The sequence below is a fragment of the Carassius gibelio genome, chromosome A9, assembly GCF_023724105.1.
Source record: "Carassius gibelio isolate Cgi1373 ecotype wild population from Czech Republic chromosome A9, carGib1.2-hapl.c, whole genome shotgun sequence".
Taxonomy (NCBI): domain Eukaryota; kingdom Metazoa; phylum Chordata; class Actinopteri; order Cypriniformes; family Cyprinidae; genus Carassius; species Carassius gibelio.
Window position 1 is genome coordinate 13,090,321 of NC_068379.1, and position 14,395 is coordinate 13,104,715.

Sequence of the window (14,395 nt, forward strand, 5' to 3'; positions counted from 1 at the left end):
TCTGCTGAGAATATAATAGTATTGGAGACTCATGGCCCTACAGGAAGCCCAGAGCAACAGAAAAGCCTGGTGTTCCTGTCAGTGTGTGAATCATCACTGCCAAGCCTTCACTGTCAGCCTCTGACTGGTCTCAGTGTTACTTTTAATTAAGAATACATGTCCAGTCAAAAAATTACTGTGTTCAAAATTTCATTCATTCTCAAGGAGGCTGTCAGTCATGTCTGCCCACACTGTACATGAAAGGATTTCACTGGGCATTTGCTCTCTCACATCAGTGCTGCATCCTACTATAAATGATGTAACTACATCCAGTCATGTGAAATACAGGCTACATGCATTAACAGCTCATTCTAGAGCTTCTCTTGCCGAATACATTAACAATCAATGAAGAACAGCTCCAAGAAATGCACCTGAGAGTCAAATAAATATAGCCCATGCCAACCTGTTTGCTATTTTCTGCAAGGCATGCTAACAGTGAACCAGCACAGTGCATCAGGCCTGAGTTTGCCCATACTGTTCCAGCAGAGTGCGACAAGACAGGCGCTGAAGGATAGAGAGCAGGTGCACAAAGAGACCCTATCCTGATGGGATCAAACTAGTTACCCTGATGTGCCCACTCCACACTGAGCAGCGCTTTAACATGACAAAATTGTATCTGATTTGACTGCCTTGTGTTCCCCTGACTATGAGCCCCATGGTAAATGCAATCACTGAAGCCTTCTCAAATAGGAGAGGCTACAGCGCCACTGAACTGTGTGTAACTGTGCAACCTGAGTGGAATGCATAATGTTGGGCCAGATGACTCTTGGCTGCCTGGAGAAACCATCACTGTTTTTACTTTCAACTTTCACTAACACTAAATCTGCCAAGCCAAAGTACAACACATAGTTCATTGTGCTATAAAGATGCTTTTCAGAAGAGCACGTCTTCTGTCTTAAAGCTAAGCATCAAGTATTAATGGATAATCGAATGAAAGCTTTCAGGATTAATTGGATGTGATTCTAGAGTTGGATGTTGCTTGGAGATGTCTGGTACTTTCAAAAGGAGTGTAGTCTTTAAACATCCATAAATATCATATCCTTGAATAATTAATGGAAGTTAATTTATATTATCTAACTGGCTTAATGTAAGTGAATGCTGTATGCCCCAGTAATCCTAATCGATACATCTCACTACCTGAGATGCATTTACGACCCTTGCATCAGACTGTCATGGCGGCTTCCATCAATCCTGCATTCAAAGCACAAAGCCTATCAGACCAGGAAACAAATGCATATTAGCATCACTGAGTTTTATCTAAAATAAATAGAACAATTTAATGGAGTTTAGCAACCTCATTCTCAGCTTCTTTTCATTTGCACAGACAATGGATTTGATGAAGAATATCATTGGTGGTAAACACCTTAATTACCTTTCTTCTCTCTTGGAGAGATTTTTTTTATCCCTCAATGTGTGATACATAGCGTTACCCAGTCTACATAATGAAAGGTAGTTAAGCATGAAAAAATAGACATACTGAGATTGGTGAATGAATGAGATATTATTTGTCCCCTCTCAGAGACTGAAGGAACTGAAGCAGAGAGAGTTTGCCCGCAATGTGGCCTCCAAATCTAGGAAGGATGAAAGGAAACAGGAGAGAGCTCTCAGACGCCTACATGAGCTCGCTGAACAACGCAGAGAGGTGCAATGGTGAGGGAAGTTTTGTTAAATTGTTATTTATATACTTATATACAGTGTGCCAGTGTATTCATATATATTATAGAATGGGGTTTAAATGTCCGAAAATCAGTTTTTTTTTCCCCATCTGAAATGTTCTTGAAACAAGGAAATAATGATAATACTATTTAAAGATTTTAAAGCAAGATTAAAAGAATGCTGCAAGATTAACTGCACAATTTTCAAGTCACTAATCAAATTTTGTCACATTGATCATGTTCAGTCCTTTGTATAAAAATCAGATGTCCTTGCTCACATTTAAGAATGCAAGTGGTTATTATATTCTCAAGTATTCTTAGATGCCATGGTGCAATCATCAGGTTTCCCCCTTTTCTGGTTGGTTAAACATGTGTAAATAAACCTAGCACATGCATTTGATTTAAAAAAAAAAAAAAAATTGGAGCCATTTTATATTAATTTACCTTAACTACTATGTACTTACATTATTTAAACCAATCATTTGATATAATTCACTAATTGTGTACATACGTGTTTTTACATTGTATTTATATATTTATTAATTAATTTCTGTAATTACCTCTATAATTACACTGCTGTCCATACCTCTACCCTTTAAACATAATCTTTTTTTCTGGTACAGTGCCCCAGGAAGTGGTCCCATGTTCAAATCTACCACAGTGGCAGTGGAAGGTTCTTTCATGGAGTCCTGCAATAATGAGGCCCAAGAAGAGAACCAAAGCTGTGCAGCTCAAGATCCAGCGGGTCAGATCCATTCTAGCATTTGTGGCTTAGCTAGTAAGCAGTCATCATGGCCATACAATGGGAGGGCCAGAAAGCAAACTTTCAGACGTAAAATTGCATTTTCCTTTTCCTTTCCAAAGAAAGCATCTGTTAAGCTTGAGTCATCAGCAGCAGTTTTCTGTGAGAGCATGGAGGAGGGATCGATGGAGCGGAGCCATAGACAAAGACTCAGAGCACCCCCTGTTGAGCCTGACCTCCCTAGCTCCCCCACGGAGGAAAAAGTACAAAATTGTGAGGAGCCAGTTTACAGCACTGGCACACAGCAGGGAAAGCACTTCCAACTTAGTGACAATGCTGTAAGTCAGGGGTCATCAGATATGCCTGTGGTGAAGGAGAGCCCCTCATCAATGGCCTCAGATTTGTGTGCTTTGCTCGTTTACTCAGAGGATGTGCCCAGTCCCACCGTCTCCCTCTTAAACACTTCCCCTTTTTGTTTAAACAGGGATGATATTGTTCTTGACTCTGAGGACTCTGTTGAGAGTCTGAAAAGCAACATTGCTGAATGTAAACCTGAGACCTCTGAGGATGTGACAGTCAAGGAGAGTGGCATTTTAGAGGAGGGGCACTCCACCTTCACTGAGTCTTCAGAAAAGATGGATGTGTCACCTAAGAATGATTCTCTTCAACAACAAGAGCAAGTGGAGGATGCAATTGCAAAGACACCTTACCATTTCACAAAACCCAGCCAACCTTTTCTCTCTGTCCTAAGCAGGGATGGTTACACCATCTTCCAGTGGCCCTCAGAGATGGTGACCTTCACAAGGACAGAGCCATCCCTGTCTTTCAGTTGCAACCCCCTCCATTTTGACTTCAAGGGGTCACAGATTAGAAGGTCTGCTGACACTCAGGAGATGACTGAGCCCAGAACTGATGAGGAATTATCTATCTGCTCAGGTTTCAAATCCTGTCACTCTGACAAGCACGTTGAGGAATCCACAGCCAGTCCCAGAAACAGTCCCAGCCAAGGACCTGAGGGCAAGGTCAGAAAGTGTCATCAGTATTCAAGTGACACAGATAGTTGTGTCAGGCTGAAAACAAATGACAGATGTAGACATTCCAAAGATTGGATCCACACAAATAAGAGGGCAGATGAGAAATTGCGGGCCAGGGATCGACGTCATTACAGGACTCACTGCAAAAGGAAGCGGAAGAGGCGGAAGAGGAGGAGAGACAGACACTGCAAAACAGAGAGCAATATGGTGAAATCTAAGAAATTCTACAGAGGACCTGAGTGTATGGAAGGACTTGATAGCCAATTTAGAGGCACCACTTCACAGCAAGTGCATCCATTAGAGAAGTCAAAGCAATCAGCTCAAAATCAGGCTGAGGACAGCAGCACATCTCCTGTAGTTGAGGAAGGGGTGAGAGCCAGGATGCAAGATGCACCAGCCGACATAAATGGCTCAGTGGGCTGCATCATTCTCTCTGATGAGTTCTGTGCCGATGGTGAAAAGGTGCTTGGGAACAGCCGGGAAAAGCCTGATAATCCATCTGCAGGGGAGGTAACGACCACAGGACAGTGTTCCCACAGCCAGGATTTATATCATTCTCAGAGATCCAGTGCAGCCGAAGGGTGCCGAGAGGAGACACCTAAATTACCAGAGACTAACAGAGATGGACCATGTGAAGGGCAAACTTTGAAAAGAAGACACACAGATTCTGTAAGTGAGCAAGATGAGTCTTGCGACCCACTTCAATCACAGGGAGAGATTTCTTATGGGTGCACAGATTTTACCTGTTGTGAGCATGGGATGAGGAGGAAGAGACAGAGGGGGTCACGTGTTCAAGATCAAACCCCAAGCCTTGCAAATGAATGCTCCATTGTTACGAACAGTGTTCTGGCAGAGGACAAGGCTGTAGAGGAGTCGAGCATGAAATGCCTTGTTTTAAACGGCACGTGTGACAGCTCGAATGGGTCAGACCAAATCTCATGCAGTATTGATAATGGAGACAGCAGTGTGGTTGATCCACAGACATTTACTTCCATTAGCAGTGCCCTGGGTCATACTGTGGAGGAGAGCAATGAGTGGCAGCGGAGCTCCTCCTCTCAAAACAATGCTTCATGCACCAAGGGCAGTCTAACTCTACTGAAGACAGATTCAAAGCTCTCGAATGAGCCAACAAAGGAGAATAGTAACATCCACAGTAGTGAGTCTAAAGCAGCACAAACCCCCTTAAAGAGCTGTAACAAGTATTCAGTGGCTGCTCAGGCCTGCCTGCTCAATGTGAAAGAGTTAGCCCTGCAGAGGACTGAAAAAGCTACTCACGACAAATCATGTCAGCACAGCCTTCAGATCCCACCCCAGAGATCTCACCTAGGCGTTCAGGTTGAGGAGAAGTTAAGTAGAGAGTGCTTCCACACCACCAGCTTATTCCAACCTTCTCCATCTTTCCAGGCCCCCTCAGGCAGCATGGAGAGACACTGCCTCTTGCAGATCCAGAGCCATGGACAGGTGCTACACCAGCAGGTGTTCCCTACCAAGCTCAAATCTGTCCTGCCCAGGGCACATCTGCCTATGTCATCTGCTGTCCTCCATCCAGTTCACCTGCCGTCCTCAATGCCTACTGGCTCCTTCACAATACGTCACACCATACTACAGCACCATGCTGCTTTTATGCCCCCTCAACCCCCTATCTACCCCCAGCTAGTGTCTGTTTCTCGACTCCCCCTGGGGCCAGATATCTGTCCGCACACGGCACCTCCAATTGTGACACCACCCATGATGGTGCCCCCTGGTATTCACCCAATGACTGTGACATTTCACACCCTGCCACGCCCTGCAGTGTTTTCATCCATGTTGCCCCCTCATTCTGCTGTCATTCCCCTGCAGCCTCTCTTCTAGCTCTAAAGGCATTTCTGTGTGTAACACAATGCATTTTATACTGCAAAAGCGAGATAAATATTTGCAACGTTGCTCCCTTAGTTCGAATTTTGAGATAGGAAGTAGTCCTTGGGTAACATACAAAAGATTATTTTATTTATTTTTTGGCTTGGAAGGGATGCTGTTTCTTTGCCATGTTGTCAGTAGAGATTTTTGCAGAAAATAACTGCACAAGAATTTTATTAAGCTGTATAACTCACCTACCTGATTCATTCTGATCCATTTTATTAGAATTTGTTGTTGAGAAGATTTTAACAGATTTTAATTACCCGTTAACGACAATAGTTTTATTGGATCAAGAGCAGAAAGGTCATGGTCGTTCGATGTGCACATCTCTGTAGAAAGAAATTATAATATATATATAGTTAAGGCCACCTAATATAAAGTGGGACCATATATATATATATATATATATATATATATATATATATATATATATATATATATATATATATATATATATATTAGGGGTGTAAAGATACGCGTATTCGTATTGAACCGTTCGGTACGAGGCTTTTGGTTCGGTACGCGGTACGCATTATGTACCGAACGGTTCGTTGGACTAATTAATTATATTAATATTATTATAGGCTCGTTGCAAAATGGCCAATGCGTTTAACAGACCAGAAATAGAAGATCCTCCAATAACCAACAGGTCTGGTGTTTGGGTGCACTTTACCAATCGATCGGGGCATCCAAAAAAGCACGGAAATCAAAATGGACTAATACTGTACTGTGTAGGAATTTCCTGAGCAGTACGATACAATTAACAGGCCTGCACGTTAGATAGAAGAACTGTTATAAATAGAACGTATGCACGGGCAGTTTTGAAAACTCCACCTACTTTGCTCTTGGCATAGTACAGCGCAAATCGCGTTGTATCTGAAGGGCAACGCTGAGACAAGGGTCCAGCCCCGCGCATATCGCGTCCTGTGTGAAAGACCCTTTTTAGCCATTTTGCAATGAGCCTTCAGCGCGTACTGAGTGAGCGAGCGCCTGTGGAAAACGCAGGTTTTAAGAACATGCGTAATTGAGCCCCGTTGTAATATTCCTTCACGAGCCCATTTCAGCCAGACCGTAATTCCTGCTTTGTTCCAAAAAACATAAGCCCTATAGAGAACCAATTGAGTAAAAACACATTCAATATAAAGAGTTATAGAGTTCCATATAAAAATTTTTTATAAGGAGCTGTTTTTGTTTTATACAGTATGCTGCTAAGAAAACACCATAGAAGATGGGTAAAGAATAGCTCCATCATTGTTCAATGTAAAAAAAAAAAAAAAACATACTTTGTTAGTTTTAATAAATATTTTTTTTTAAAAATCAAGGAAATTTATCTGCCATTTTTTTCTTTTTGCTGTATCTAAAACGTACCGAACAGTACCGAACCGAACCGAACCGAACCGTTACACCAGTGAATCGTATCGAACCGAACCGTGAATTTTGTGAACCGTTACACCCCTAATATATATATATGTGTGTGTGTGTGTGTGTGTGCGTGTGTGCGTGTGGGTTGTGTGTGTACACACAAAATAACAATAGAATATTTGATGGTTGATATTTGCAAACTGTCGTGGTGGGAAGTCCTAAAGGGTCTTAGTAAACCTTCATTGGATTTATATAATACAGACATTCATCGTGTGACAGATGAATCACCCTGGCACTCCTGTATGATAGTAATTACTTTAAATATAATGTTGCTGTGCCTGTTAAAGGCTAGCGGAATGCAGCAAAATAGTGCTATGCACCATGTGCTACGACAGCACTCTGTTGAACACATCCATAGTGCTCATTTATATGAGTAGTTTTTATGCAAATCAAAAAAGCCCATAGCATGTAATAGGTGATATTGGCAAATTATATTTCTTATTTTGCTAATTATGGGCATTTTCAACTTCAGTACAGTGAATAAACAAACACAGAATGACCGTAAAGCTTGGACTACCCCTTAAGAGGTTAAGGGGGTAGTCCTTACTCAGAAAATGTGTGACGTGTGGTTTGACATGTACTTCCAATTGTAGATCCAACAAGCTGTTGCCTATATTGTTCGAAAAGAAGCACATCAATTTCCAAGTTCAGATTCATATGTGGGTGTTTCCTTATCCTTCATAACCTTCTTGGATTAAGAGAATATAGGCTAGATCTATCTGAAAACATCTGTACATGGAGTCCCTCGCCCTGTAGCAGTTATTAGGGAATTGTATTTTTCATAACCACCCCAACCCCCTGTCAGAATGGTTTGAATTTGATTGATTTATACCCAAGACATACACGATGCCATGAGTGAGGACAAATTAACTGTTTCAAAATAAGTATTTATAACTAAGGCAATTCTCCTTATACGTTCATTAATATTATTGGTTAGATTTGCATATTACACATGGAGGAAACATTACAAGCCATGTTAATAAAATGCTGGTAATGTGATTAATTCTAACAAATATTTAACTGAAAATTATTGAAATCCTGCTATGGGGTAACTCCAAAACAGAAGTTCGGTTTTGTTAGCAAAGGATTGAATTTCCTCTGCTTGCATCAGATGAAAGAGGCTAAACTCAAGAGAAGGATTAATTTACTTATTTAAAATACTAACTGCTAAGGTACTTGATTCCAGAAGTAAGTCGGTCCCACTTTATATTAGGTGGCCTTAACTACTATGTACTTACATAAAAAAATAAGTACAATGTACTTATTGTGTTCATATTGTATTGTAAAACACTTTTGCTGCTATTGAGGTGGGATGGGGTAAGGTTAGGGAGAGGGTTGGAGGTATGGGTAAGTTTAAGGGTGGGTTAAGGTGTAAAGTATGGGTCAACAGTGTAATTATAAATGTAATTACATAAATTAAATACAGATGTAACTACATGTAGTTTTTTTTTTTTAATATAAGTACAATGTAAAAACATGTATGTACACAATAAGTACATTGTACTAAATGATTAATTAAAATGTTCATAGTAGTACATAGTAGTTAAGGCCACTTAATATATAGTGGGTCCAGTAAGTCTAGTTAGTTAGAGAATAAAATATATAATTCTGTATCTTTGAATTTTCACAATCCTTTCATTTTCAAAGGATAAGTGATAATTAATGACTCAGCTTTATTGATTTTGCAAATAGCCATATGGGAAGTAGACTTACTTAATTCTGGCTAATTATGCTATACATACAGTATGCTTTTCAAAATTAAATTAATAAATGAAAAGCTAAACAGCTTCACAATAACATTGCAAAGATTCAAAACTCTCGAAGGAGCCACCAAAGGAGAATAGTAACCTCCACGGAATCGAGTCTAAAGCAGCACAAACCCCCTTAAAGATCTGTACATTTTATAAGGATTTGTTGTTGAGAAGATTTTAACAAGAACTGATGTGAACAAGAATTGGAAATCAAGGCTCCGAAAAAAAACAATAACTATAATTAACATGAACAGATAAAGGCTGTATTCAATGCTTAATGAGTACCAGGTCCAGTCTAAAATAACAAAATGACAGAAACATTTAAAAATGAAATAAAAATATTTTTTTATTGTGAAGTAGAAGATTCCGTTCATAAATGTCCCAGTAGAGAAATTTCAGCAGAACTGCATCTAAGTGCATTTTTTTCTGAATATCCTACAAACATGTAATTTCATTGCTTAATAAATGCATATGCACTGAAATGAGGTGATATATGAAAATATAAAGACAAAAAGGTTATGCAGAGACATTCAGAAGTTGTGCAGAGAATGAAAGAGAAAGTCTTTGTAAAAATACCACCAGATTGCCCCGTTCTTATTAATGTCCAGTCTTGAATCATAAACACTGTTACTGTTACGGTGTTTTTGTTTTTTCTGCAGTTGAACAAACATGCTTCAGAAAACTGTATATGCTGTAAATCAGTACTATTTATAAATCATGTAATGTACATGTACATATGTTTTTTTTTTTTGTTTGTTTTTATTGTGCCAGGTACTCTGTATGAATGAATTATTTAGATAAGATAAAACAACTATGTTTTTTAACGCCACTTTGCCAACTGAATGATGCAGAAGTACTATGTAATAAAACAAAGAAACAAGCTCATGCTTTCCTGCTTTCGTGTCCATCTGAGATGTGCTTTAGACAGCTTTTGTGTTCACCACATACAGGTGAAAATGTCCACCGTATGGCTATAAACACACTAGACATGAATGCTTTTTGAAGCCTGGGAAAATCCAGGGTTTTGTCACAGCTAGGAAAAAACTGTTGAATATTTCATCTTAAGGTCTCACACAAGCGATGCAGAGGTTATTAAGCTAGACAGCCATGGTCATTTTCTAGCAACTTTCAGGCATTGCTCGCCAGACCATTGGAGCTTCTACTACACTTGGCGTAAAATTCGGCAACTTCCTGCAACAGCACTAATGCCCTCACCTCTCTGTGAAAGTGACATCATTATGCAGAATTATTCTGTTATCCCTGTATAAGACTGATTAGTTCAGATGTTCTGCTGTTATTTCCCTTCCAGTCCTTGAGTCACTTCTCTCCGAGGCCCCTCCTTTGTTAGACAGCATCACCTTCTTTCTGCTCCCCTACAATTGCAGGCTCTCGGAGCTGTTTTGCGTGCCGACCTTTTTTATACATAACAGCACTTTCCTCATACTTTGTGACTCATAAGCCCAGTCACAGCACTGCCTTGTGCCATTCTGTTTCCCTGGAACGGATGCGTATGATTTCTGCACCCGCTACCTCAATCCCACAGAGCTAAAACATGGTCTTCCTGCTGTCCACATGCTGGGCGCCGTGTTTAATCACCTCTCCCTGAACCTGGACAACCCGGATGATGCCTACCGGGCGTGTGTCCTTGTGAGAAATGAGCCAAAAAACTAAAGTCCATACTTATTTCCTTTTACATACAATGACATGCAGCATTTGCATAAAGGCTTTGTTATATAAAAGTGCCAAATTACACCATTTTGCAAGCTAAAAACACAGTGTTTCCTCAGAGCATATCTAGCCTGCAGACTTATGGACCATCTCTTTACAAACACCCACGTACAGCACTGCCTCTCACAGCCAGAATAATACAGGGATAAACAAATTCCTGGCTCAGACAAAAGCATTCTCTACACTCTGCGCATTGTACCGGTCTATTCATGGTTTCGTATTCATCAAACCATTTCGCATTATCTCAGTCATCTAGTTTGTTTGTTGATCACAGTCTCATGTTCAGAGGATGGATTCTATATTGGGGATGCAATTAACAATCCAGGCATCTCATTTGTGCCGTCTCGTTATCCTTTTTGTTTGTTGCCTTTCTTTTTTATTTTCCTCACAAGGTCAAAGAAATACACAAAAGAGTGATGCAGGAAACTGCGAGACACGCAGACACATGTAGGACTGTCGAGCTGTTAAATAAAGTTTAATTAACGCTTCCATTCTCTTAAAGCAGGGATTTTATTACTAAACGAAGATGAGCTCCTGGATAATTTCACTCTCATTAGAATGAAAAGAAAGTCTGTGCGTCTTCGAATGGCGAGAGAAGCATCTGAATTAGGGACTGTAAACAATTAAATCTGGCTTCAGTTTTTATTACATACCGTTTGTGGTGTGTATTTAAATCTGACCTCAACTTTATAAATTTTCTTCATAGGCACTGCCTGGCACTCTTAAAGTGCTCCTGTTACAGAGAATCCAGCAGTAAGTCAAAGAAATTGTCAAGAAAGTTATTGCTAACCTCAATAAGAGCAAATTTGACAGTAGCGATCTTACAAATTGCATTGCCTGAAGTCTGCATGAAAAATTAATAGCATATAAAGAAATATCAAATACTATAGACATCTAAACACATTCAAGTATCAGTGTTGCATGGCTAATAATTATGAAAGCAATAAGCCTTGATAGGCCATTAGTTTTACTATGACTAAGACATGTTCTTAGATAGCAAATGAACTAGTGTGCATTAAAACCCATTATCCATGTAAAAGCACTGTAATGCACTAACTCACTTGACTTATGTTCAGTAAAGACTTATGATTAGTAATTACTGGAGAAAACTATTTTTCCACCACGTAGTCGATTATAATAACAGTAGGTGCTTTCCAATTGCCTAGGAACTTAAAGCAATAATACAGAACACTACATACGTGGAGGGCTTAGATTACATGAACAGTAGAGTATATTAATTTTTGATTTGGTGGGGTCTGTGTGTAATGGTGAGAGGGAGCTTCAAACAACAATCTGACAAACACAAGACGAAAGACAGGGCAATAAATAGGGAGCAGGTGATGAGTGGCAGCTGTTGCTGATTGACAATTAACGGAGACGCCCACATGAAACGATCAGTGCTGACGAGAGACACACAAAACCCCACCCACATAGTGATCAACAGAGACGACGGTTATACCAGCCGTGACACTGTGCTCACTTGATATTTGTACATTTCTTCTCAATCAGAATTTAGTGTCTCAACAATCAATTTTTATAATTCCTGTTGAAAATAAAATTAATGTAAATCATACTGCTACATTAATAGTAGCCTTATAAAAATGCCCCTGTAGACCATAAATGCTTTTTGCATTTGAAATAAGGTTGTGTGATGTGTTATCAAATCAGCAAGACTTAAATCTTTTTTATGATTTGTTATAAAGAGCATATATTCCTGCTTTCCTGCTTATCTGCTTTAGCTTGGATAAGCATTTTTCCTTTGAGTCCTGTGTTCTGTGGCCTACTGGCCCATGAAACACCTCCATGGCCCCCTGTAGGGCTGATGAAATAACTCAAATGAAGTGCATCATCCAGATTTAACCTGCATACTGTATCATGGATATTGAGTATATGTTCTACTCATTTGACATGCTTTCTTGCAAACTGTATAGCAGGGAATGTATTATGCTGTTTTAGTCACAGGAGAGAGCTGTGGACATCTCCCATGTGAGGAGAAAGAAGGTCACAGAGTCTTAACACTGAATGGTTTGTGATAGCTATGAATTGCCTTGTTGCTCTCATGACACAGCCTATCTTCACACTAGCCGGCATTGATTGTCCCCTTAGATCACTTTATTGATCCTACTGTCACTGGTCTTAATGCGCTGCACTGATACTGAGATGATTTCTGTCAAAATTTGGGTCAGGGGCTAATAATTGTACTAAGCTTTTCAGTAGAGATGTCTCAACCTAATAGGCAAAATTTATATTGCATATTACATTTACATTACATTTATTCATTTAGCAGACACTTTTGTCCAAAGCGAGTTACAAATGAGGACATTGGAAGCAATCAAAAACAACAAAAAGAGCAATGATATATAAGTGCTATAACAAGTCTCAGTTATACATTGCCATTCAGAAATTTAGAGTCAGTGATTTTTTTTCCCCCATTATCCAGTGTATGTGTCATCGTTTATTCATGTAGCGTTAATTTGCTGAGCTGTGCCTGTGAGATCGAATGGATTTCTTGAATATTAGTTTAGTTTATTAGTTGATACTGTCAAATGTTAATGCCTGCAATCTTTTCCTCTAAACTCAGAGACAAATTTAAATGCCATTAAAAAGGGTCATCTATATTTCATTAGCTGGATATTAATAACATAATTGTAATGTCTTTCGAGAGCTAAATTGTTCACCAAACCCTTTAGATTACCCATGATTATTAGAAAACCACTGCGAGATCTGGTTTGGATCTGAATTGAAATATTTCTTGTGCTAGGCAAGTAAACACTGTTCCAAATACTGGCCTATATATAATCTTATTATTATTATTTTTTTTAGCTTTCTGAACACCAGTGCACATCATTGTATAATTATTATTATATTTTTTTTCTCCATTGTTTGGGTTAATTACACAGATTTTTTTTTAAAGTAATGAAAGTGTTCCAACTTTCTCTTGAGTAAATTTAATCAAAAGTACTTCCTCTCACAACTGTGTGTCAGGAACATACATGGCTGTTATCTCTTTTCATTTTCAGATCACAGACAATTTACATTTAAGATAATTTAAGTTTTTCACAAAACCTGATATCACTCGCTAAGGACAGTCCTATGGCTGTTGGTCCTAACAGTACTTTAGGCTATCTTTAATTAAATGGCAAAATAATACTCAACTGTGAGGGAAAATATGAGAGTATCCTTAAAATAGTGTTGCCTTAAGTAATGCTATGCTTCGTTTACAAATGTGTCATTGACTGGCTTTGACAGTAAATCTTGTGAATTTTCTCTGGCTAAAATTGTGCAGCATAATTTAAAAAATAAAATAGAAATTGAAGGCTTAAGGTTTAAAAATAGTCCTGTTAACCTCACTGATATTTTATGTACCATGAGAATACAGAATGAAAAGAACAACAAATTGTAGATATGTTTCTAAATATGCACATGGTACCTCAAGAAAATTGTCATGACAAGACTAACAAAAACAACTGTATATAAGGATAAACTGCAATTATACCAATGCAAAGTCTCGTCATTTAAAGTTCTCATAATTAAGAATAATTAAATGCAGTGGGAATCTGACAGTTACTCGAGTTGCAATATGCTTAAAACAATGCTTTCAGAATGCTTTTGCATATTAAAAAACATCACGCGGGCAAAGTGAAATCCAGCATTGCCCTGGTGAAGTGCAAGTCAAATGGCCATTTTAACTGAGCCAAATTGATTAACATGCAATGCTCTTTAAGAGGACCACTACAAACTAATTTCTCCCCAGTATTGCTCCCATCATTGTCCCAAGCATGCCAGAACAGAATTCAACTGCTTAAAAAAAAAAAAAAAAAAAAAAAAAAAAAAAAAAAATTACTTTAATTAACCTTTGCCCTCTCAACTGCCACACACACACACACACACACACACACACACACACTCAATAAATAAATAAATAAATAAAACATCTGCTTCTCAGGAATTCAGTGTATTCCCTCAGTGGACCGAGATTAAGCATTGTTCACCATTATACGATGAGGGAAAGGGCAAGAGGTAGCTATTAACTGGGGAATGCCTGTTATCTCCTTCCCCCACAAAACAGGCTCAGCGAGAATGGAAGTGGCTGAATGCATATATCATAAACACAGACTCAGAAAGGAC

At 39.0% G+C, this 14,395-nt stretch overlaps 1 protein-coding gene across 1 annotated transcript in view; it reads left to right on the top strand.

Moving 5' to 3' along the window:
* LOC128019656 (zinc finger protein 804A-like) overlaps nucleotides 1-5,743 on the top strand; it is a 62,578-nt gene extending 56,835 nt beyond the window's left edge. Inside the window, exons 3-4 of the mRNA XM_052605760.1 lie at nucleotides 1,559-1,689; nucleotides 2,318-5,743. Coding sequence (XP_052461720.1) covers nucleotides 1,559-1,689; nucleotides 2,318-5,321 — 3,135 coding nt within the window. The 3' untranslated portion in view covers nucleotides 5,322-5,743. The remainder of the gene's footprint in view (nucleotides 1-1,558; nucleotides 1,690-2,317) is intronic.
* The last annotated feature ends 8,652 nt before the right edge of the window (nucleotides 5,744-14,395 follow it).